The following is a 26,477-nucleotide window of genomic DNA, read 5'->3' on the forward strand; positions in this document are numbered from 1 at the left end:
GGAAATGCTGATGACTGTGCAAAGCACGGCTCTGTTATCTAAATGGTTACAAGACAACAGCCCTGAATAGTTTAAGTACCCTTTGAGTGCTGGTGGAGTGCGCTTCCAACACTAAATATGTCCAATTCCAGATTTTCAAATACATTAGGTTTAAAAACTGTTCTTAGCAAACACAAAAATTGGCTGTAGTAAGTTGATTGTTAAATAATCTACTATATGTTAGTTTTGCCAGCAAGTGGTAATAAGTGATCCTCATGTTTAAACGTACTAAATGTTAATTCTCCTTGTTCTGTAGACTCCTTTAGTAAATAATTCACAGTGCAGGTAGGTCGAGAGGTCACTGTTTGACTTTCCTTTGTTTGCTTCATTCCGGCGAACACCTTAGACTTTTGCACTTCATTTCGTCCAATGATTTCCAATACTTGAAGTTCTCTGTTAGGTGTTGTATGAGGTTTGGCAAATGTGCAAAAGCTAGATGGAAAGAAAAAAACAAACAGTAGTTTTTAAAATAATCTTTATCGTATTTTCTTGAGCAACGACAACCCGTAGTAGTTCAGAAGAAAAATATTGACCATAGAGTTCCTCGATAATATTTACTTTTAACAGTTTTTGCACTATTATTTTTTATCCTTGGTCATGACTCTGTGTTTTCTTAAATTACCTTCTGATACCCAAATAGCCCCCAGATGGCATATTATGTGATATCACGGATTACAGCTACTGTTGGTGGAGGGCAGATCATTCTGGTAGAACCAAGTGCAGAACACAACACATAGGTGAAGGGTAAAAACATGGTGTATGTGTGGCCCTACAGGATGGCAGACGGACAGCCCGAAACAGATTCAAAGGGAGCTAGGAATTGCCTTGATTGCTTCATGCTCTTAGTGAGCTATGTGCAAAGTGAAAATCTTACACTAACACGCCTCGGAGATGATTTAGAACCATAATCCTGGTACATGAATCACCGGTACGGTGACCAGATCGGCCGTTTTCAAGTACACGCATACCTTTAACATGATTGCTGACCAGTCCACATATTGGCCCCGCACTTTGTGGGAAAATTGAATGTGGCCACCCATATTCGCCATCGAACAGCAAAAATCTGTCACTATGCTACCACTTGACATAATCGAAGGGATATATTTCAATTTTTTTCAAAAGACAAGTCCCATGATGTTTTACAACACTATTAGCTGCCTTTAACCATTTTATATATTTTAAAGCGATTAAAATTGCATTTTTTTGACATAGCAACAAAGTGCTTTTAGAACTTAAAGGACTAGCAAAGTTTAAACCTTAGAAATGACTAGCAAAGCTCTGCTATAAAGCAAACAGCTCAAGGTGTTATGAAGCTGAGTATCACAGAGTAAGCTACAATAATAAGCTAAGGTCAGCTAATAAAATAATAGAAAATCAAATACACATCTACTTTTAAAATACTACTAGACTCCGATAAACACTTTTACTTTTCATGGGATTTCAGTGGATAGGACATTAAACCCTAAATACTGGCATTTGGCAAAATTACGAGAAGAAATCTAATGACTTACCATCCCATGCATCAAACATATCTGTGATAAAATAGTCTATAAATGATATTTGGGATTTTGGTATGCTACATGTGTGTCGGTCAAACACAGGCATCACAACTGGCAGACCTTGTTTCTTTTCCTCATCGGTCTGCAAGACAAAGGAAAATCCAATACAGTGGAATGGAAATGCATGAGAAACAAGTGAGAAATGGGTGGCAGAATTATAACTGATTTACAGATATTCACCCCTTCTATTGGCACAGACCTCATTGGATTGATTAAGGGACACAACATATGCTGCCATCCTAGTGCCTCTACATCAGGGAAACAAGACTAGATGGGCCTAATGGCTCTTATCTACAATCAAATTCTACTCTATGCAGCCCCCTTTGGTGACTTTATGTTGTGTTTCAAAGATGTCTTATCGGCTGTGTTTATGGGCCACTCTGCTGGGTCCCCTTCCCCAGACCATATGATGACAGCCCTTCCTTGGTGGTATTTTTTATGAATACACAAAACGACAGTGAGGTACCTGAGCAAAATACTCCTCCGAGATCCTCCCAGCCCATTCAATGCACAGATCCAAAGGGCGACATGGATTGGCCACATCAGCACACTTAATCAGCATACGTCTGATGAGAATGCGGTTTTCGGGGGAATTTCGTACACTGGTGGGAAATTCACAGTCGCTGCCTTCACTCTGTAATATATTCAGTAAAAAAAACACCATAAATGTATAAAGTGATTCCTCACCTAACAACGATTCGATAATTAAATAACCAACACCTCGTTTTCTTACAATGGAGTTGCTGTCTTCTCCTGCAATGGGTTTGTTGATGCTGTTCACAAATTTGTTCACATGCTCGAAGTGCTTGGTCATTTCTGTTGCTAGAACCATGTCAATAATGGCTTGGCGAAGGGCTCGATACTGAGTCCTAATGAAGAAAACACACATGATTACTGTGAAGCACCGTGGTTTAGCACATCAGTAGAAATGATCACATACACATTTCCAATGGTAAGTGGAAGGTACACATTGCACCCTTATAGGAGGGTCAAAATGAGAACTGTTATGGGAAAGACTTAAAGTAGGGGAATGGGTAACTGCTATGCTCTCACAGACATACTTTGGGCTACCCACCATATATGTCTGTTTTAAGTAACAAGGGTATTCTCAAAAATGCCCTAAAAATTTACACGGCTGGTAGATAAGGTGTACAGAAATGACTCAATACCTTTATACCTTAATAAAATAAAAATCATTTGTGTTCAAAGCAGACATCTAGCACTTTAAAGTATTTAATGTACCATATATTTTGTACAACATCCCTATATACCTTTAGGCAGCTATAAATGTACATCAGTGAATTATTATTCATTTGACGTACCGGTCCATGTTCTTAAAGATGTTGCATTTGTTGTCTTTTGCTGTCAGCTGAAAGGCCAGCGCAGCATGGTGACTTTCCAAGACGGCCGTGTCATTGTACAGTACAGCCAATTCACTGCCAGCATTGCAAAGGAATGAGTTGGTTCGACCAGGATGATCTATGTCATGGACGGTGGCAGCTATAAGCGATGCTACCTTATCCAGCTGGTCAAGACTTCCCTAAGAAGAGCACATTATTCAGATGATTTAACCCTCTTAAAACTCCCAACAAGAAAATGACTCTACCAATCGATCAACAAAGCTTAGAACCAAGTCAGTTTAAGTATGTCAGAGAAAGCATGGACAAAGAATCACACAATTTGACCGCAGAGGAGAACCATTCAGCCGTCTATTCTGTCCATTTTTCCTGATGTAAAGACTCCGTAATCAGTCCTTGGTCTTGTCTTAACTTCAGGATATGTTGATCCCATGCATGTGTAAATTCCCACATCAAACCCTATATTCATTTTTTTAAACTAGCTTGAGCTGCTTGTTTGGCAATTGTTGGGTTTTTAGCTCAAAAGTTTACTTTGTAGAAATTAAGAGCTACGTCTCAGAGCGGCAGGGCCAGCATTATCTAATCAATTACCTGTCCTAAAGTCTCCTTCTCTCCAGACCCTATCCTTACTAAGGCTGTCTGAACCAATCAACACCACTGAAGAGATAACTTAATAGAGAGAGTAATTATCCAAATACTTAGAAAAGGAAGTTAAGATGACTGCTCCCAAGGTATACACATGTGATGGGTTTTAAATACATATAGATAACTTAATATAATATAGATTACTTAGATAGGTAAATGCCATTCCATAGGTTAAGTTAGTATAGAGACCTATAAAATTTAATATTTTGGGGAAAAAGGACATAGCACTGAGATAGACAGTCTCTTTAACATATACTGCTTTGTTTCTATAGCTGTTCATACGACTTCAACTTCACATCCGTAATGTTATATTGATCTGGTTCAGCCACTATGCTGCTCATCTACCAGTTTGAGAATGGAAGAGGGTTTTCGTACTGGTACTGTAATGATGTCCTGAGTGCCTCTGGTTAATCCGTTCAATGCAAACATATGTCATCGCATACTATTAACAGTATAAGCATAGATCATTTTGGAAACTTTCGACTAATGTGACAAATCATACACTCAAATGTCCTTTTGCATGACAAACAAATAAAATACCTTAACACTATCCTTTTGAAGAAAAAACGCGGTGGCGTGCAGGACGTCAGCTGCGTGGGTCGAGTTGTGGTAAGAGTTGGTTGAGTGATAGTTCACTTCAATTACTTGCAGCCATGAGCGAAGAGTGCTTTCCGAGCAATTCAAAAATTCACACACTCCAAAACAGGTGAAGATTTTCAATCCAAGATGGACTAACGGCCTGCAAAAAACCCCCCCAAAAAACATGGATTTTTCTTCTACATTCAGAAATATGTTCATTGTCAATTTTTATCACTGCTCTTTAATTGTGAAGCATTGCTTTATCGAGCTAAAAGCTGGCAATTTTGTCTTTCAATGTATCTGTTAACTTCTCCCTTTAGTACAACTATCTCTTTGCATGCTCTAACTTATTTAAAAGGAATTGTTGCCATCACAGCTTTTAGCATAAGTACATTCATTAACGGAAACTAACTATAACTTGTGTGTTTTCTGTAATTGTTCTGGAGATGTTTCGTTTGAAATATCAGTTCATGTACGCTGATAGCAGCCCATGGCAAAGCCAGCACTAATCCATTTTTCTGTCCTGAAATGATCTCCTCTTCTTAGCCCCCTTCCTCCCCAAAAGGCTGGCAAAAAAAGACAGTGGTGGTAGAAGTGGTAGAAGGGCTTCATGGGGAGGAAAAGTACCGGTAATAGCATAACAGATAGTTAAGGTGGTTGCCATTGTTGTGTTTGGATAGATGTTAACATGTAGATATTGTTCTTTTTAATCCTTAGGCACGCTTTCATAAGTTTATTTAATGTACTAAACCCCTATATATATATATATGTGTTACATGGGAAAAGTGACAAATCTACTTTAAGCCGAAATCCCTGTTGGAAAACTGGTTTAGAATTTAAAGTGACCTTGTCTTTCCAACATCTAGTTGTTTGATTGCTGGGAGCCATTGTAATTAATACATATGAAAGTGAGGGTAAAAAGTAATTTGTCTCTTTCAGAGTTTGTGCATTGTGTTTAATGTACACGTATCTGCTCGTAATGTATATCCACATTATTTGGAGTGTTTCTGTGGAAATTGTTGCTCATTCATCCAGTAGAGCGTTTGGCTCGTAATCTCTGTTCCAGCTCATCCCATAGGGTGTTCGATGGGGTTGAGGTCAGGACTCCGTGTGGCCCAGGTGCTGGGCCGGGGGCAGGGGGGCAATTGCCCCCCAGGCCGCCCAAAATCTAATCTAAACGGCCGCTGGGTGCTGATGCCGCCGGCCGGCGGTACTTTAATACTTTTTTTTAAAATTTAATATGGCCGGGTCGGCTATTAAATGAAAAAAAAAAGTATTAAAGCAGCACCGGCCGTCGGCATCAGCACCCAGCGGCCGTATGCGATGGCCGCCAAGTGATGGGAGCAGCGTGAGGGGTGAAAGCTCCGCCCCCTCACACGGACCTTTCACCCCTCACGCTGCTCCCATCACTATGCGGCCATCAGATTGTTGGAAATCTAATCTAAACGGCCGCTGCGTGCTGATGCTGCCGGCCGGCGCTACTTTAATACTTTATTTATTTATTTATTTTTAATATGGCAAGCCGATCCGGCATATTAAATAAATAAAAAAAAGGGTTAAAGTAGCTCCGGCCGGTGGCATCAGCACCCAGCGGCCGTTTAGATCAGTTTTCCAGCAGTCTGATGGCCGCCTAGTGATGGGAGCAGCGTGAGGGGTGAAAGGTGAGTGCGAGGGGGCGGAGCTTTCACCCCTCACGCTGCTCCCATCACTAGGCGGCCATCAGACTGCTGGAAAACTGATCTAAACGGCCGCTGGGTGCTGATGCCGCCGGCCGGAGCTACTTTAATACTTTTTTGTTTCATTTAATAGCCGATCTGGCTTGTCATATTACATTTTTTTTTTAAAAGTATTAAAGTAGCTCCGGCCGGCGGCATCAGCACCCAGCGGCCGTTTAGATCAGTTTTCCAGCAATCTGATGGCCGCATAGTGATGGGAGGAGCGTGAGGGGTGAAAGCTCCGCCCCCTCGCACTCAGACTGCTGGAGCAGCGGATGTCGTGTCACTGACATCCTGTATACATAGAAAACAGTCTGCTGCTACCAGGGGATGGAGGTCTAGACGAAACCCCCCAAAAGTGGAAGTAGAAGGTTAGTAAACCAATTTATTTTTGTACAAGCTATATAATATTTTTTTGTATTCGTTAAAAACAAAAAAATAGGTATGTGTGTGTGTATGTAAGTGTGTCCCCAGTGTCACTTCTGTCCCCAATAAGCCCCCCATGTCATTGCTGTCCCCATTCAGCTCCCCAGTATGCCTCTGTTCCCAATCAGCCCCTCCCAGTGTCATCTCTGTCCCCAATCAGCCCCTCCCAGTGTCACCTCTGTCCCCTTCAGCCCCCCAGTGTCACCTCTGTCCCCTTCAGCCCCCGTGTCATTGCTGTCCCCATTAAGCTCTTCAGTGTCAGCTCTGTCTCCAATCAGCCCACTTTAAGGTGTGATCCTGGTAGGGTACTCATATTAGCCTTTACAATTTCCCTGCTGCTGTGTACTATACTTCCCATAATCCTCAGCCAGTATCATGGGGGGGCATTTAACTGGCTGAGCATCAGGGGGGCATTAGGTTTTGCTTTTTTTTTACCATCCTTTGTTGCTATTAAATTTACTTATGTTGAGCCACATTTAAATCATATTTGTATTTTTATAATGAAAATGCGTTCAGGAAAAGATGGGCATGTATGGTGGGCTGATTCGTGGCACAACGGGCCACTTCACTTGACTTGCACCCCAGGCCTTAGGCTGCCAGCCCTCCCCTGGTGCGGCCGGTCAAGTTCTTCCAGACCAGACTCATCCAACCATGTCTTAATGGACCTTGCTTTGTGTACCACTATATGGACAAAAGTATTGGGACACACCTCTTAGTTATTGGTTGGGCTAGGCCCATTGAGGGAAAATCTTAATGCTTCAGCATACCAAGATATTTTGGACAATGCTATGCTTTCAACTTTGTGGAAACAGTTTAGGGAAGGCCCTTTTCTATTCCAGCATGACCGGAAGGATTTATCGGCATATGACACGCAGGTAGGGTTTCCGCTTCTTATTTTAGTTATAAATACGGTACTAAAAATCCGGTCCTTCTAGATATTTGTTTTATTAAATAACTATTGTAAGTGAATAATTAGCAAAATTGTGTGTTGTACATGCAGAACAAAATATCCAGGTAATATTTCTTATTATTTTATTATAGTATTTCTTAATTAATCTATGAAAATAAACAGAAGGCTCAATTCTTGCAATAATCCTGCATGCTTTTTTATTTCATCTCATGATGACTAGAATTGAATCTAGGAATTAACTTGTTTGGGGTATTAATACAATTCTCCACTATATTAAAAAGAAACGTTAACTTCAAATTTATTTTTCAGAATGGTATTTACTATTTTAAATAGCTGAGACCTGTATACGGCTTCCTTGTGGTTGCATCCTAGTCTAGGTCACAGAGGTAGGACATCCTTTAGGTTCTGAAACAAATTATTATTTAAGACATCTCTAAAATCTACTGCATAAACTAATTTATAGCAAACACGGGAGATAAACGTACCTTTTGTTTGTAACAGTTTCCAAATCAAATATGTTAAAATCCCAAGAGTCTTCGTTTTCCAGTACTTGTGCTATACGAGGTGGCACATCATTAATAGTTACTGGCACAGGAAGATGGCTATGGCTGTGATAGATGTCTAGAATATGAAAAAATAAAGTTGACATTACCGGAAAAGCTCATTTACACCAGAAAAGCACTGTACGTTAATCCATATGAAGCAAATACCTACTGCTACGTCACTGCATATGCTCGATGTTTGGTTATGGGATAGTTAAAATTAAACTTCTATATAAAAATAGTAATAATATGTACTGTTTGACTTTTAATCAGTATAATTGTAACAATTGCCATTGGTTAGCTATCTTTGGAGTACTAGCAAAAAAAAACAACAAAACCTATCTTCCATGATCCCCAAAATAACTAAAAATATTAATTCATATAAAACTTACTTTTGGAAAAAACATATTCATTTCCTGAAAGCCTTCGTAAGCCGTCCTGGAAATTAAAAGCAAAATAAAAAAAACCCCATTTAAATGAATCACAAAAGTAGTTTTTTTTTAATCAATAGCTAATATTGTACTAGGGGATGGATGGTGGGGCATGGCCAATGTTTAGGCGACTAGATAGCTCCTTTAACCCCTTTGTGACCAGGGCTTATACTCTGTTTGGTAATCGGAGCTGGTTTACCATTTTCACTATGTCTTTGATCAGCCTTGATTCTCCTTTTCCATGTTTAGTGTTCCCACACAAATTATATGCTGTGTTTTCAAGGGCAGACACGGCTTTCTCTTTGTATGACTTTTTTGCATCGTTGATCATTTAGTATAAATAATATGTCAAAAAGTAGTAGAAAAAAATTCAGGTTTTTTTGCAGTTTTACTTAGGATTTCTTAGGTGCTGCTGATAAAAATAACACCCCACATGCATACGTTTTTAAAAATGTTATAAGGAAGCAAAATGCTCCCCTTACATACTTCACAATTTGTCCGTATTTTTGAACTTGGGTTGAGGGGCAGTTATTTTTTGTTATCAAGCTATACCACCCCTTTAACTCACAGTCATTAGACCTCCTACAAGATCACTGGTGTGAGGATCTTCATCTTTGGTACCCAACTGAGGAGAATAGAGTTCTGTTGTGCGTAGAATTTCCAAAACTCTGTCCAAAGCCTCTGCTACTGTGACAGGACTGCTCTCTTGGGCTGCATTTATTATATTAATGACCTTGAGAAGGGAAAAAATATATAAAAAATCATAAATATTTATAGATATGCAGAAGTGTGAGATTATATTGAGCACTGTCTTAAGTTATGTCAGTTTACCTCCTTGAGCTCCAGATATTATTGGTATTTATTATTATTCTATAATATAGTAACATATTGCATAGTGCTGTAGAATTTGGTTGACACATACATATATTAAGCATACAGACACAACAGGAGTTGGGAACCCTGCCCATGAGTTTATAATCTATGGCAAGAATGGTTATAATAACAGCACCATCTGTAAATGGTAATGATTACACTATGCAAGGCAGCGTGAGAGTTTACTATAAAGAATATAATTCTCTCTGCTCTGCAAATGTTGCTGTGTAATAAATTGCAGGTGTCATAAGGAAATCTTATTTTATAGAAGCCAATAAATTATTACTGGCTCTATATCAACATTTAGGAACAGGCTGCACAAACGGATCCATGTATTCAAGTTAAACTTAGCGTTCATTTACTTTAGAACCATCAGTGGCAGAACAGAGATGAAGAACAAATATCTGCTCACGCCAAAGCATGGTAATCAGTGTGCACATAGGTTGTAATAACTGGTGTCTGGCGTTTTGACGAAGATTTGTAACATGATTATGGACGACAATGGCTTATTCAGCATGATGAAAACTGTTTGTACAACAACATTTTCAGTAACTCATCAAAACCATTAACGCGTAGATTAGTAGTTTGTGTGTTAGTGTTGGGCACTGAGCTATGGTATATTTTACATTGGAAGGGGTAACGTGCATCCTTTGGACAAAAGTACCAACACGTGTATATAATGCACACAAACATCGTATCCTTCAAAGTAGCCTCGGTCAGGTGACTGCTGTTTACATACAGTGGGGTTATAAGTGATTCTCATTTTGAAGAATAAAAGTACTAGGATTAATTACCTTTGTAATCGGAGCTTCTATTGTCATGGTGTGGATTCGAGCCATAGATGAATACCTGTGATTTTGTAAACTTGGTGCTGTATAGCGAAAAGGACATAGACAGGGTTATTTATGAAAATTTTGTCTCCAATCAGAGAACCATCTTCTCCTTATTAAAAGTACAATTTATTTTGCACTTAGTGGGTTTGGGATACAATCAATAGTCAACAATCAACAACCAATAATTATGTGTTGCACAATATTTACACAGTAAGAGTTAGACATGCGTCTTCACAGATTTCATAAACTATTGTGAAAATAACATTACATTTGCCAGAGAACAAGGTCTATTGGGTTCATTCCATAAATGCTGAGTTGGGATGACACATTCCTAGAATTCACTATGCATTTTAAATCACTTTTTAAGTGGCTTTCTCCTTCAAGAAGTGCTGGGTGACCAGGCATATTTAGCAGATGAAATGACATTTACAATTTATGGACTGAGCAGAGTCTTTTTTAGCAGGATTTACATTCCTCCATACCTTCAGACAATGGCATGGCACCACACAGTAGCTGCAACATGGGACCACTTGACTGACATTTCTGACCCTTTCTAAGGTGCACCAATGTCATACATGTAATACATTTTGTGGAATGTCACAGGTTGTCCTATGATGAACTCCACTGGGCCACCCTTAATCATCTTCTTACCATGTAGTCAGTTGCTCTTAATGGATTGTGTGTCCGATACATTCACAGAGTTGAAGTGGTCTCCCTATGCTTTTAATGCAAATATATTCTCTTACTCTTATAGTAAATGCGATCTTTAGAATGCATCTGAATAGTCTTACCATCACTACTTCGGGATGTGATAGACCTTACATCTACAGACTCTTTCCGTCTATTTTTATGTCTGAATGAGTGGGATTCTGAAAGATAAATGCAAAGGAACATTAGCTAATACAGACAAGGGGCAGCAAATCCATCAGCCACTGTCCATCTTCCATTAAACGATCCTGTATTATCGTCAAACAAGCTCAGTATATCAGACTCTGTTTCTAATGGAATACCTGAAATGTTCATTGACCCTGGTTTTGCTTTAAGCAGTTCTTGGAAATAAACTTCAGCATTATTATACACTTAATATGATTTATCAGATCTTAATGATGTAAAAAAAGGTTGCAAAAGGGTACTACACAAAAGCAATTATACATAACCAGATATATACACAATATTGATATGTATACTGTACTTAAATACATATTTGTGTATATGTATATGAGTCCTATCAATATTTTAACACTTTATAAAAATTGAATCCAAAATTACACTTCATGTTGTGAAGGTGGAAAATAAATAACAAAAGTAATTAAAAGTCATGTTTAAAAAAAGCTAGACATAAATATTTTTTTAAAAGACGAAACAAATTACTATAAAACAATTTCAAAGCATTTCTCAATAAAGGTGTCCTGTTAATGGATTTCAAAGGAGATCACAAGTATTGAAACCTAAGTAACTATAAATATATAAAATTGGTACGAAAGACAATTGCCTAAATAAATAGGTTAATAAAATATAACATTTATTCAAAATAATCTCTGCAATATAGGGAGCCTGTAAACTGAGTAAACATAAACATTATATATTTACAAAGCAACTAAGGCTTCACACCACTTAATTAATAAACTCTGAATAGAGAATAAGAATAATAGCAGAAGCCTTCTCTACTATATAATGTTGGTGAATGTGAGCCCTGAGGCATGTTTCCATGTTTCCTCACATGGTACCTGATGAAGCCACATGAGGAAGCAGGGAAACGCGTGTCAGGGCTCATGCTTACAAAAGCTGTATAGAAAGGGCATCTGCTATATGGACTATACTTTGATTATACTAGTGAAGTCTCTATTTAGGGCTTACTCGTTTACTGGTGGTCTTAGCTACTTTTTTAATATATAGGTTATATGTTTTGCTCAGTTTACAGCCCGCTGTCTCCCTTTACAGCAGATCAGCAGTGTTTTTAGATGATTGGAATTATATTTTATTAACCTATATATTTAGGGTAGATAGGGAATAGTTTTTTTTTTATATAAAACAAATTCAAACCTTAGCATATTTGGTAATACTGGAGTATGACAAGATTGTCTGCTGCAGAGCCGGCCTTAAGTGTTCTGGTGCCCTGTGCAGACTACTCCTCGAGCGCCCCCTTCTCACTACCCCCCCTCTGCCCCTTCTCACTATCCCCCCCCCTCTGCCCCTTCTCACTATCCCCCCCTCTGCCCCTTCTCACTAACCCCCCTGCCCCTTCTATCTCCCCCTCTGCCCCTTCTCACTATCCCCCCCTGCCCCTTCTAACTATCTACCCCCCCTCCCTACTTCTCATTATCCTCACTTACCTTGTTGCCGGAGTCCTGCAGTGGGGGCGAGAGGCATCCGTCTTCCCGCTCTGCCGCGGTGCCAGCATTTCATGTTGAGCGCCGGAATATGATGTCATATTCCGGCACGTAACATGAAATGCCGGCACCGTGACGGGGTTACGGAGAGTGAAGGGCGCCAAACGGTTGCTGAAAACTTCACGAGCAAACGCTCGCCGCCCCTGCCCGGGACTTAAATTAAAGCATCGGTTTTTTTTACTTTATTTAACATGAGGGATGTTAAATAAAGTTTAAAAAAAAAAACCGATGCACAGGTCGCACACCCCTAAGGCCGGCCCTGGTCTGCTGAAGCACCCTCCAATTGTTTCAGTACCACAAAAATTCGAATGAACCTATTTCTTGTTTTCTAGATTTAGGGGAGGCATAGGAGGCCGACAAAAACAAATAGTCCCATCGGCCCATTGTCTATGCTCTGGAAGCTAACGCACACTGGCACACATATACACACTCATGCTAACACACACTTACACACTCACGCTAACACACATTCCCTCCAACACACACGTTCTCATACACAATCATGCTAATACACACTTATACATACATACTCATGCTAACACACACAGTCACGCTAACATATACACACTTTTACACATTCCCTCATCATAACACACACTCCCTTTAACACATATATACACAGTCATGGTCACACAGAGACAGTTAATACTTACAGACTAACATAAATACACACATACATACTCATTCCCTCCCTTAAGCCTCTTTCTCTCCTACTTCTTTCCTATCTCCCTTACCCCCTATACCTTGCCTGGTGGCTTCTTTATAGCTTTTCAGCCTAAGCGACTGGGCCACTACAATTTGGACCCGCCTTTTTTTTAACCCCCTGACTCCCCAACCGATCTGCCCCTGTGTATGTTCAATTGTAATGTGTGACTCTGGATTTTTACCACTAGACATATTTTGCTTTTAAGTATTACATTCCATTATTTTAAACACAATTTATAAATAACCTTTTCTTTCAATTTAGAAAAACATATGGAAGTAGACAACCTGTTAGCGTGTTCTCTCCAGAGCTTTTCTCATCTCGATTTACCTTGTAGATCTAGTAATAAAGAGAACAATCACATTATAATTCCGCATATGTTAAGATGTCTAAATTTTAGTTTAAAATGCATTAAAAAATACCAATACAATTTCGAGGGCCCAACTGTTCCTTTAAAACATAGAATGAAAGGGAGTTGTGCTGCAGCGAGGTAACACTACACACCTTAATGACACAAGAGCAGAGTCTGGGGAGCTGCTCCAACCTCTGATGCCAACTATTTGGAGGTTGAGTAATGATAGATACTGGGTAGATAGCAAATCAATAAAACTGTAGCAAAACCAAACATATTGTTTATATATAAATAAGCACGGAAACATGAATAAAAAGAGCACCTGTTTGTTGTTGTCACTGGAAATGCACAGCTTCTTGGTAGACACAAAATGTCTAATTTTCCTAGTAACATAAATATACAGTTGTTAGTCATCCAGAGCTGTTCTAAGACTACGTATTTACATAAATGCCACAATGCTCGCAGGTTTTCCACAAGATTTGTTCCCTTTAGCATGCCAAATCATTTTGGACAATGATATGCTTCCAACTTTATGGGGACAGTTTGGGGGAACAGTTTCTACATACATAGACATTAAAATGTAATTGGTCCACCCTCTGGCATTAATATGTAGTTGTCCCCTTTCAGCATACCAAGACATTTTGGACAATGCTATGCTTCCAACTTTGTGGGAACAGTTTCTATTCCTGCGTGACTGTTCCTCAGCGCACAAAGCAAGGCCCATAAGGACATGGTTGGCTGGGTTTGGTGTGGAAGAACTTGAACCGCCACACAAAGTCCTGACCTCAACCCCATTGACCTTTAGGATGAACTGGAACGGAGATTCCAAGCCAGACCTTCTCATCCAACATCTGTGCCTGACCTCACAAATGCTCTACTGGATGAACGAGCAAAAATTCCCACAAAAACACTCCAAAATCTTGTAGAAAACGTTCCCAGAAAAGTGGAAGCTGTTATATCGGCAAAGGGGGGACCCACTACATAATAACGTCTATTTATTCAGAATGCAATGTCATAAAAGTCCCTGTTGGTGTAATGGTCAGGTGTCCCAATACTGGGACATAAAATAAATAATACATTACATATTTTTAATTCCTCTGTGATATAATGGTCAGGTGTCCCAATACTTTTTTTCATAACGTGTACGTCATAATCTACCGGCATGAGAACAAGTACACATCACCTGACATGATCCAGACTTCTTGTACTCACCCTCCTTGCCCAATTACAGGGGTTACTTTCACGTGTTGCTGGATGCTGTCTCCTGATTTCCTTCTTGCATAATAAATCCCTTGCCACTCCTTCGGACAATAAAAAGAGGAAAGAAAAAACAGTGGAAAAACCCAAATTGGTTAATTAAGAAAAAACACCCAAGGATTAGAAATAACAATAATACATTACATATTTTTAATTCCTCTGTGATACCGATCTATATTTTGAATGCTTTCTGTATTTACTCTGAATGCTCTATTAAGGGTGCTGTCTAATTTTATCCTGTTCTCTGTTTTTAATCACGTAAGAGAAAAACTTCGTAATTTAGAAACATTTCCAGTTTCTACTGCAACAACCTATGAGTGCCTACCTTTCTTCACATGACAAATAAGTGTTCCCAAAAAATATGAATGAGTAATGGTCAAAGTGGATTTCCTATCAGAAAGGAGCACCTGTATGCTTATCTTTATGCAAAAATAAATAAGTCAAAGTATAAAAAAATCCATGGGGCACATATACAAACAATGGTGCACTTTTTGACATATCAGTTATTAATTATTTATTATATTTTGGGGTTCTTGGTAATAATGAAATGATTTCGGAATAAATTCAATAATTTCTTAAATCACAAATGATCCTGTATCTAATAGAGATAAAAGCCTCAATTCAATTTAATATGATTAAAATACTTGAACTTATTCTATTTTGAACCTCTCAGAAGGACACTGGGAGAAATGTAACAATTCATTCTGTCAAACAGAGTGCATTGAGTGGCTGAATGGTGATGATATTATTAGAAACACATTTGTAAATCACGGTGCTTTGAAAAGGTGAATATATGTATATAATACAATGTATATTTCTAAATTTGTGGGATATACCCATAGTTCTCACCTTTCCCTTTTTGATACACGTGTTGATTGTGTCCAATAAATCTGCCCGGTTCTTGTCACTTTTTGGCAACTCTGTGAGCTCTTTACCGACTAGTTCGTCCCTGTGATATCCCATCATCCGTTCAAAGGCTGGATTAATATACTGACAAGTTACAAGTACTTAGAACGCTTGTAGTTATCAAACATCAATCAGAGAAAGGGTCATTGCAAAAGAGTTTTTGGTATGGCATTGTATAATAAAGCATAATATATTCACAGTATATATTTTTGATTTCTAGATGGATTATTCAGTATTATTAATTTAACTACCAGTAATTATGTTAAAAGGGGATTTCCTAAAAAAATATATATATTTCCTTGGGTCTTAGACAATGTGAAAAAGTAAAATAAATAGAAAAAGTAAAATAAATAGTAAAACCATGTTGTGAATGCTACATGCTTCTGTATATGTCAGGTCGCACAATGCTCGTGTAGGGTAGCTGCTTGCCACTGGAGGGTGAATTACAGATTCTTTTTATTCTTCAAATTCTTTGTATCGCTATGATGTATTTTATCTTGAAACAAATGTGTGATCATAAATATCATGTTCTATATAGCTTAGGTATAGTTTCTATCACTTGCCATGGGGTACTTCTAGATCTTTAAACCCATCTCATGTAGAAGAAAATTAGCCACCCTAGTTATTGCCATTATCTGGGACCACCAGATAAAGTACATGCGTTTTAGATGGGCAATGACCAGTAAATCATGGGATAAACTATTCTAAATCATCTGTATCCACAATGAAATGTGTCACATAGTAGAACATTTGCTTATCGGGGTACAGGTTAATATTCATTATATTTGAATTATTTTTATTATTTAAGAAATAATATTAAAGATTAAATAATCTATTTCCATTGAAACACCTTCATACCATTCTATATAATGCACATCTGCCAGATAATCTTGCCCCCAAGGAATGTGTAAGACAGAGATTTTAAACTAATAAACTTTAGAAACTGAAACAGATATATCTATTCTGACAAATGTACCTGTATTATGTGATCTTCACTTGTTATTTCTATGGCTTCTTGACAGTTATCTAAGGCTGTGAATATTGAATTGCAGGCCCTGTAATAAACAAATAGTTCAGGTTACTCTTAACAATTGGGTCTATTCACTAAGAAGTCAAGTTGACAGTCGAGATAAAGGTTATGTTGATTGACCAGAAGAAATTTCAGTCGCATGTCCTTACATTTTAACTCTTGCAAAACAATGTGCGTATTAAGAACCGTAATACACAAGTGACTCTTATTAGCTTCAGACGAGGGCATGAGAGTTGAAAGACAACTCACATGTCCTCACCTGAAACTTTCAACATTAGTGCAACACTGCTACCATTAATGCATATTTACACTAAAATTTCTTTCATGAAATGCAACCATATATATATATATTTTTAGAATGTAATGTGATGTAAGTACAACGGCCACATCTGGGACTTAAAATGAATAATTTTGATTCGGCTGGTAAAATGAAAATATTTTTCTGAGCCTTTGAACCTCAAAAAAAGTAATTAGGAGAATTAATAGACATGAGCTGAAAATGTAATGTTTTGTGACAATTTTCTGGGACTCAATGAACCATGATGTGTCTGAATCTAAAGCATTTTATGTCGAGTGCTATGTACACTGCTGGTCTATGGTTGGCTATTGACACATCTCATGATTGTGCTTTATGCCCTGAGAGGCCAATACTGTTTTTACATACCGCAGTTTGCATTGCGAACGCACCTCCCCGTGCTCTATCTGGATTAGCTCATTATAGCAAGCAATCATACTACTGTTTTCCACAAATCTCTGTAAAAAAAACCAAATAAAACAGAAATAATGTGTATTGAGTAATTGTACAAACACATAACGCACGCATAATAATATGTGCATGTTTTATATACATATGACACTATATTAAAGTGACAAGTTTCCAGGTATGTCCACTGGAATAACTACAAGGCGACCCTTTGTTCGTGTCTCCTTCTACCAATTCAAAATAGTTTGGTTTCAAAACTATTTTGAACGGGCACAGGGAGACAGGAACGTATCGTGGTCACGTGACGTCATGACCCCGAGGTGAAACCAAAGCTGCTCGCACACTGCGTGTGTGTGTGTGTGAGCATGCATGTGTAATTGTGTGTGTAATTGTGTGTGAGCATGCACGTGTAATTGTGAAGGGGGCATGCATGTGTAATTGTGTGAGCATTTATGAGTTAGTGAGTATGAGTAAGTGTGTGTCATTTGTGTAAGCGTGTCTGCATATATATGTGCCAGAATGTATGGTGGAAAGGGGGGCAAGGAAGCCACAGACAAGTTGTTTGGGGGCAATGTTGGTACATACCAGCTGTTTGGGGGGGGGGTTATGCCCCTGGGTATGTCATAAATTGCTATTAATAGGTCAAACTAAATCCTTAAAACAAAAGATCTGAACGAGATCTGCTGCATGAGCAGCAAAGATTATATTTGTTTGGCGGCATTAGGCACCAGCCTACTGGGCATTGTGAATACAAGGACTGTGAATCTAAAAGGTGACAGTCACTCATTAACTACTTATCCTGCAGAAAAAATGCTAACTAGCGCTGGTAAAGCCGACTGTTAGATCCTACCCGGTTGAATCCAGTGTGAAGAAGTGGAAGGACAGATGTTTCTTCTTGTCCTGAAGCTCTGTAGTAAAAGCAAATATAGTTTTACTTAATATGCTACCCTCCTCAATCCTCCTCAATCCCTTGTATATATGAAAAAAATACGCAAAACCAAACAACAAAATGACATTTTGTTTTCTGCCCTATTCAGTATTTACCCTGCCTGCTCACAGTGATATGAAGGTCAACTATAGGGGAAGACACTTGGGTGGTAAATTCAGCCCTGGAAAAAATGGCAAAAAGAAAGAACACAACAACTACAGTACTCCCTTCCGTTTCTTGCATTTTCTTTTTGTCTTCCAGTGTCTCCAGTTTGTCTTCAAGTATATGAATTTTAACGTTACTGTTGTATTTGCCCTTCATTCTAAAAACGCCATAAAGTCTGCTGGCTCTATGAATAAGATGTAATAATACCAATCATATTAACCTGTTGTTTAACCCTGAGAAATTATTTACCTAATACGAAAGACAATTCATGGACTTCCAATGCAGGTTGGGTTTTAAAGTGGAACGGAATGGGTTTAAAATAATGATTTCTGCTATGTATGGCAACGGTCAAGTGGGTCCATTATCACATTTCCAACATGAGATAACCAGCTTCTTATAGCATCACTGTAATATCTGACATTATGACATGGACTGGAAAAAACTGCATACGAACAATAACCAAAATAAAAAACAGGTAGCGATAGCAAACAAATAAAAGCAACTTACACCCGTGGAACTACTGCTAATATTGTAGTGTGCTCTGCTGGTTTGGTTGCTCTTATTGATCTAGAAAAAGACAAATAGAGACATGTGACTCCTCACACAGGATTCTAGACTGATACGCTCCTCCAGTATCTAAAATAATGATTTGGAGCCAACTGCATTGGTTTTCAAGACATCAAATTATCAGCGAGAATTATTCATGTAAAACAAATGTAGAGTGGGTGTCCCAAAACATCCCAAAAATGTAATTCATGCAAATCGTGATGTTTATAAGCTATGGTCTACATGTGAGATGATTTATTCTGAACGTCAATAATTCTACCCCATTAAAATCATCGCTATAGAATATCAATATTAATATAAAACTGCTACAAACACAATCAAGGTCAAATCATTTAACACATTTGGATGTAGGCAACAGCTGTACTAAACATTTCCAATAAATCTGGACCAGTCTTGTGAACCAACAAAAATTCCAGGGAGGAAGTTGGAATGAAATCCTAGTTAGATGTGAGGTTTTAGCAAGCGGACTCTGGAATATAGAAATCAAATTACAGAAATGTAACCCTCAATCTCCCACTGTGGAAGGGCACTGAAAAGATCGGTTCAAAATCTATGTTATACGATTAGTCTGTTGGTTTTTAATTATCATTGTTCCTGATACACCAAGGTACAATGTAGGAGAAAGAAAGGATGAGAAACCTTATACATTTTTCTGCTTTTATTTTTTCTAATTTAGTACTTTTCTTTCACAGGTCAACAGAACATTTTAACAGAACAGTTTAAATCTAGCTATATAAACTACAACTCCTTATAGTGTTAGGGTGTGAGAGGTTGTAAATATTTCAGTCCATCATTGGCATCCACGATTGCCAAAAACGCTTCCTGTTGCCTCACAGAAAAACCTTTCTATAAAAGATGTGGTGTTTATTCTTTATCTTCAAAGATGGTTTCTCTTAGAAGGTAGGGCAGGGGTACAGAGATGGGTACCGAGGATATGCATAAGTGAGAAAAAGGCTGTTCTATCCTCTGCAAAATAAGATATCCAAATAATGGCTCAATCTGACACATTGAAATAGCACTACGCTACATACCTGCACACAGCATCTGCATCAAGATATCTCGAATGCCTATGATCTATAACAATTATTTCATGATGCTTATCCAGGAAACATTCTAGTGCTGTTTCTGGTGTCCGAGCGATATGACATCTGTACCCGGCTCTGTCACAGGCCCACCAAAAGCCATCACTCTGGCTATCTTCTTTTGCGAATACTAACAGGACCTGGAAACACAAAACTGTGTTGATCTCATGGCAAATTAGATTGAACCATGCTGGTTAATTCAAAACATTTTGGGTATATTGGACACACAACCAAACAATGATAGTGCACACATTACTGTATAAACATGTTATAAAGACTTAATAGGAACCAAACTGGGCAACTAATAATGATTGCGACAGATCGAGGACCGGGACATGTTATTTTCTTTATATTTCAGAGCCAATGCTGATTCTTCATTTTTTTCTCCAAGACCCCTTTCTTTAATATTTTTTCCACTGCAGAGAGGGGCCAAATCTTTTTAGGATTTACAATACTTTTATTACTAGTGTAATATATTCAGAAAAGAAATGTTAACAGAAAGAATTCATCTGCCACAGATATGGGGTTTTACCATTTGTTTTTACTGCTCGTACTCCACATTTTCCATACACATCAATGATCGGATATCCTAGTACCGATAAGTTGGAATGGCCACGAACCCGGTCATGATCACTAAATGGGTCTGGCGTAAAGCATCCTTCAAGTGATGACCACATACATGAAACCCTAACTGAGCAACCACAAGTCCCCAAACCAAATACCAAATCTGCCTTACTATACTATACTTACTATACAGCTGAGTATATTTGAGGTCTGGGGAAAAGGCCCTGACTAAGCAGCGAGAATGACAGACTAAAAGATCACATCTCAAATCTTGCACTGGAGTAAGACACTGGTAAGCTTTCTTTTTTTAATTATTATCTTTTATTTATATAGCACCAACAATTTAGGCACTTCTTACAATACAATACATATATTCAAGGGGTCTGACAAGACGAGAATTGACGGACTAACACAAACCGATGCATTGGGTGGAGAGAGCCCGGCTCGCAAGCTTACAATCTTGAGACAGGCAACAGACTGGCTTAATCTCCTTTGTGTACAAAATTCTACTTGGTATCTTAGCAAAATATCCAAAACAAGTTTGCCGTTAGGCAACTGGACATCAGTGAGTAGATATAACAAATATAAATCAATGGAAAAGTTTTCCATGGCATATATCAGAAGACTTTAACTAAATACACTTGGGCGACAATATAAGTATTATCACTTTTGGTTTTTACTGAAATATTTTTACACTGCATCTAAATGTATGTAAAGTATTATTTCTAAAACTCTAGAAGACTTTTAAGTGCATCGGGAAAAAAACTACGAAATATGACATGCACAGCATTTTGTGAGCTTGCAAATACCCTGCCATGGGAAAGGTTGAATTATTTTCCTTTGATTTAATGACAATCATTAAGTCTCGGGTCTTGTAAACATGCCAGTATTCCCCCTGGCCTTGCTTTGTTGGTGTTTGTTGCCATGGTAACTCTGCATTGTGGTGGAATCAATAAATTCCTGGACTTGGTGACCTCTTTAGAGTGCGTCCCCTGCACTGGGGACACTAATACAGTACACACACGCATACACACACACACACACACACACAACATACGCATACACACATACACACTGACAAGCGCTGACGTCAGAGAGCAACATTTCCCACTGTCTTCTAGTCTTTCACATGTAAGCCTTCTTTCGACTAAATAAACAATTATGAGCATGTGTCGGTCCTTAAACTGACAAGATCCTGAGACTCTGTATATTTTATAAGTGACATATACTACGGCATATGGTATGTTACAACAAGATCAGAGGTAATAATGAATAATCAGTTATTTATTATGTATGGTTTTCCCTGTCTGTAGAATTTTATTATTGCATTCTTCACCTCTGTGTGTATTATGCAAAGAAGCTAACTAATCAATATAGTGTCAGATAACTGAAAACTGTCATTTGTATTTCTACAAAGGAGCCTTTAGTGATACGCTTTTGTGACCTCAGATGGTTTTTCTACAGATGGTCTTGAAAGCTTATTTGACTCAACTTATTTTTCTGTTTTGGCCCAAGGAAAGGTATTGCCTTCTCTCTTAAACAAATACAATTATATACATTTTCCTTAATTCTACCAAGACATGTGGATATGGCCTAATGATTCCATCTGAAAAGGAGACCTCTGAGGTCCCAAAAGCTATTTCTATGAAGGGAACCCAACTATCATATAGCCATATTAAAAAACATCAGTCTGCAAAAATATATACCTACCCACCAAGATCAAGAAATATATTTTGTGTATGTGGACACAACGTTTCTGAGTAACTGGAGAATAGAAACAACAGAGAAAACAATGGAATACAATAATGAACAGATTTTTTTGGTTTAAATCCACAATAAGCTTTTACTTATTTTTTCAAATGGAGTATTTTTGGAAGATGTTTCCTCACAGTGGTCCCCAAAATGTTTGCTAAACAATTTTTGTCTGCTGAATAAAATACTGATGTCTTAAATTTGCTTTCTGCCTTATGTTTCCATAAATTTCAAATCTCAAACATGCCAGTACCTGGATGGGATCCAACGTTAGTCTCATAGGTCCAAGCCACAGTTCTGCTGAAGATACCTGCTAAAAGAAAAATAAAATTTGTTTTCTATACGGTATACATTTTAACAGTCAGCATCATGACTTTTGGAAGCAGTAAGGACAGCTTTTAATGACTAAATGCTTGGAAAATGTACTTAAAAAACTGCAATTTTGTGAATTGGCAATACAATTTTATTAACTTGTTTTTAATTAATTAATGTTATTTTTTGTTGTTGAGTTAGAGTAGTCCAAAAAAGTCTGCTATATCTTTATGAGCACCAGTATTCACAGAATAAGAAGTAGCCTTTGTATCATTGCTCTGAACAATTATTAACATCTGAATAATTATGTTTTGGGGGTGTACATGCCTACAAAGTATCTTCTCTGTTGTTGTCTATGCGCAGGATGAAGTAATAATTAAACCATTTAAATCCTAAACATCTTTTTTTGTAGGACTCCACTACACCCTCAGGAATGGATGTATATCCAGTTGGTGTGGTCAAGTTGATAGGAGTTTATCTCATAACGTGTATTCCTCCTATGTTTAGTCCGTATTCCAGCCAAGCTGTTCCACCTATAGTTAGCAAAAACTAATCAGAAATCCTATTCTTTCTATTACTTTCTGATTATGACATAGACCATCATGTATTTACCTTCCTAACATAACTGCATTGTCTACAATGGGGCATGGCCGTGGTGGCAAAATTTGCACCATCATACCGGTTTATAGATTGGTGGAAGAGGTGCTCTGCCCTTAGAGATGTCAATCTCTGTTGTGACAAGATGTGTGGGGATGCAGAGCAAGACTTTTATCTTACCTTCAATAATGATAGTTAAATGTAAGATTTACTTGAACTAGTGATGAACATAAAATAACATTTTTGAATTTGTCCCTTTCTGGTGACAGGGACACAGGCAATATCTCATCTGAAAATGTCAGAAGAAACACAGCAGGTAACATTTTGTTGCTTGCAACAAGTTGACACACTTTTTTTATTTCATTCTTCTCCTCCTTTTCCCATAACCTTAAACATCTGTTTTCCACATGACTAACTGAAGTTTCTGAGGTCCTCTCATCCTCCCACCTCATCACCTGTGCCCTCCACCCTGTACCATCCCATCTCCTACCATCTCCTTCTAGTGTCCTTACCCCAACCCTAACCAATATCTTTAATCTGTCTTTTGTGCTCTGGCATATTCCCATCCACATTTAAACATGCCAACATGTCTCTTCATTTGATCCCACATCCCCATCTAACTACCTTCCAGCTTCTCTTCTCCCCTTGCCATCCAAACTGCTGGAACGACTAACTTATAACCAATTAACTAATTTCCTCTATTGAAACTCTCTGCCTGAGTTTCTACAATCTGGTTTCCCTCCACATCATTCAACAGAAACTGCACTTACTAAAATCACTTACAACCTTCTGCTATGACAAAAGGAAAGTGCTCACTGCTTATTCTCTTGGACCCCTCTGCAGCCACCTTTGACACAGTTGACCACTCGCTACTCCTACAAAAACTCAATGCTCATGGCATACGTGACACTCTTTCCTGGCTCATATACTACCTCTCTGAACATACCTTCAGTGTCTTCTTCACTGGGACTTGCTTCTGCTGCTACATGAAATGTGCTGATTTAGGGTACTATGTTTTTGGTATCCACTTAGAATAAACTTAACAAACACTCAACTGATTCTTGCTTTAGCAAAACTCCCATGCAGGTACATTCTGGTTTTGTGACACAAAGTATCTTTTTTCTTCCCCAGGAGCTCAGAATGTTTGCTGGGCATTTTACACAGAAATGCCGCAGTGGCCTAGGTCTCTGAAGACTAATTTTTTTAGCTACGGAGGTAGGGAAGGAAAAGATTGGTAGTCCGGGTCCACTGAGGACTTCAAACATCATTTTGGGAAAAAGCACCGAGCATCTTTTCTCTTTTTCTTTTATTGCATGACAGAGAGTATCCCAGTCATCATAAAAAATAGTTATCAATAGCTACAAAGTCATATAAGAAGCTATTCTCTCAGCCGAAGGTCTTACTGCACTCCCTAAAACAAACAGGTCGCAGTTTGGTCATTTCAAATGTTGGAAGATGTGTTAAACTGAAGAAAGGCAGTGAAATTGACCAAGCAGTGATATTACTAAGGAGTTTAGGACTCCATGCACTGTATGTACATGTTGGCTGATGTAGTGTGATTTGCCCCACACCTCCAAACACATAAAAAATTATTCTTTATACAACACCTGGGGTCCAAAAAATAGCAGTAAACTTGTAAGCCATTATCTTATCAAAACACAAGCAGCTGCCTATCGGTAATATTATCTAAAAGGTGTCATTAATGCTAACTATTTTTACGATATAGCAATCAAAGCTGCCATTGTAACGCCGCTCTATCTATTTCCATTTTGCCAGGAAGAGTGATAAGACAGATCACAGTCATAAAGTCATCCAGCTCTTTGAATGATTACTAGGGACACTGTAATGGATCTTAAAGAGTACCGATAATGTCATTTCATTTAAACATTTAGGTATTTAATGAACTGATTTCCAGATGGTGGTTTTAGGGGATAGTATCATCAAAAATGTTTTCCTCTTTTAAATGAAGCATTAAGTTGAATATTTTTAAATGAATACTAATGTTAGATTTTATACAGATTTCATCTAAACAAAAAAAAAAAACTGTGTAGACCATCAGAAAAAAGCAGAGGTTTTACAGCAGGCTCAACAATGGGCAGATTAATAGCTCTTATTAGAGTTATGTATTCTGATTCACATGAATTTTAGATACAAATAGAAAATTTGTATATGAATGTCTGAAAATGAGGAGGGAGCCCCAAAGAAACATATGAAAGCACCAAATTTTCTTATGAAATCTATTTTTTCTGTGCTCTCTTTCTCTTTAACGTGTTAATTTCTGCACTACTTAACCTAATCTAGCAGTTTAACCTCTTATTGACCGTACATGTACGGGCTCAAAATGCATTGTTTTCAATGGGTTTAAGGACCGCCCATTTAACATAGCCTTCAAAATCAACAATGTTAATTGTCCCACTTTTGCCGAAAACAAAAGTTAACAAAATGTTCTTTTTTTCCCCCTCTTACTGTAGAGATTAGGGGCAACTAAAAATGAACCTTTCATGACCTTTTCTAACAGGACGTTTCTAGATATTTAGGCAAGGAGATAATTACCACAATTCTTTCAGTATTACTTTTAAATTGATAGCATTTTAGAAACATGTCCAACCCCTTAACAAGTATGATGATTGTTAACCCATATACATGTCCATCTTGGGTGCCTTTATTTAGTGCAAACTCCTGATAGATGTCTATAAGAGACACATTACACTTTGTATGTTGTATTTATGGACCATCTAGTTCAGTTTTTGCCATCACTGTTGGATTCTGTTTCTTTAATGGTTTTGAACCTTGGGCAAATCACCCCTACTGTGTCCTATAATATATTGTGCTACTACAATATCTCAGGTCTTTAAACACTTTCTATTAATCATTAAATATTGGTTTTTAATGTTTTATTACATTACAATTTTTTTGTTTTGATTTTCTAAGCCTTGTCAGACTTGGTGAATTACCAATTGAATTGCTTACACCTTACGGATTCTGTTCCGTAATGTTCTTTTCAACAGACGTAACAAAAATGCAAAAAACCCGGTGACCACTTGTGTTGTGTTGTAGATGTTGTCCCATTAAATAGACATCTATTCACTCAAAAAAGCGCTGCATATACCATGCTGTACTCTACATGGGCGCTGTCATCTGTTGTTTGCTCAGACGTCTGCAGTGACACTTAAGTACGCACAAGAGTGCTTCTATTGCGTACAAGAACTTCATTAAACTGCCTGACCTCCATTTGACGAACCACTAGATGGACCTCTGG

At 38.0% G+C, this 26,477-nt stretch overlaps 1 protein-coding gene across 1 annotated transcript in view; it reads right to left on the minus strand.

Moving 5' to 3' along the window:
• Positions 1–364: 364 nt before the first annotated feature.
• LOC149276068 (high affinity cAMP-specific and IBMX-insensitive 3',5'-cyclic phosphodiesterase 8B-like) overlaps positions 365–26,477 on the minus strand; it is a 49,491-nt gene continuing 23,378 nt past the window's right edge. Inside the window, exons 2-21 of the mRNA XM_089503916.1 lie at positions 22,563–22,622; positions 19,943–20,133; positions 18,852–18,911; positions 18,102–18,159; positions 17,213–17,301; positions 16,495–16,573; positions 15,462–15,602; positions 14,568–14,656; positions 13,678–13,738; positions 10,688–10,807; positions 9,872–9,928; positions 8,773–8,937; positions 8,166–8,211; positions 7,717–7,852; positions 4,142–4,340; positions 2,921–3,138; positions 2,313–2,467; positions 2,065–2,225; positions 1,551–1,680; positions 365–471 (exon numbers count right to left, since the gene is read on the minus strand). Of these exons, the coding sequence (XP_089360042.1) occupies positions 365–471; positions 1,551–1,680; positions 2,065–2,225; positions 2,313–2,467; positions 2,921–3,138; positions 4,142–4,340; positions 7,717–7,852; positions 8,166–8,211; positions 8,773–8,937; positions 9,872–9,928; positions 10,688–10,807; positions 13,678–13,738; positions 14,568–14,656; positions 15,462–15,602; positions 16,495–16,573; positions 17,213–17,301; positions 18,102–18,159; positions 18,852–18,911; positions 19,943–20,133; positions 22,563–22,622 (2,322 nt within the window). The remainder of the gene's footprint in view (positions 472–1,550; positions 1,681–2,064; positions 2,226–2,312; positions 2,468–2,920; positions 3,139–4,141; positions 4,341–7,716; positions 7,853–8,165; positions 8,212–8,772; positions 8,938–9,871; positions 9,929–10,687; positions 10,808–13,677; positions 13,739–14,567; positions 14,657–15,461; positions 15,603–16,494; positions 16,574–17,212; positions 17,302–18,101; positions 18,160–18,851; positions 18,912–19,942; positions 20,134–22,562; positions 22,623–26,477) is intronic.

Source organism: Sceloporus occidentalis, unplaced genomic scaffold, assembly GCF_023333645.1.
Source record: "Sceloporus occidentalis isolate IW3139 unplaced genomic scaffold, rSceOcc1.0.p SCAF_248, whole genome shotgun sequence".
Lineage (NCBI taxonomy): Eukaryota > Metazoa > Chordata > Lepidosauria > Squamata > Phrynosomatidae > Sceloporus > Sceloporus occidentalis.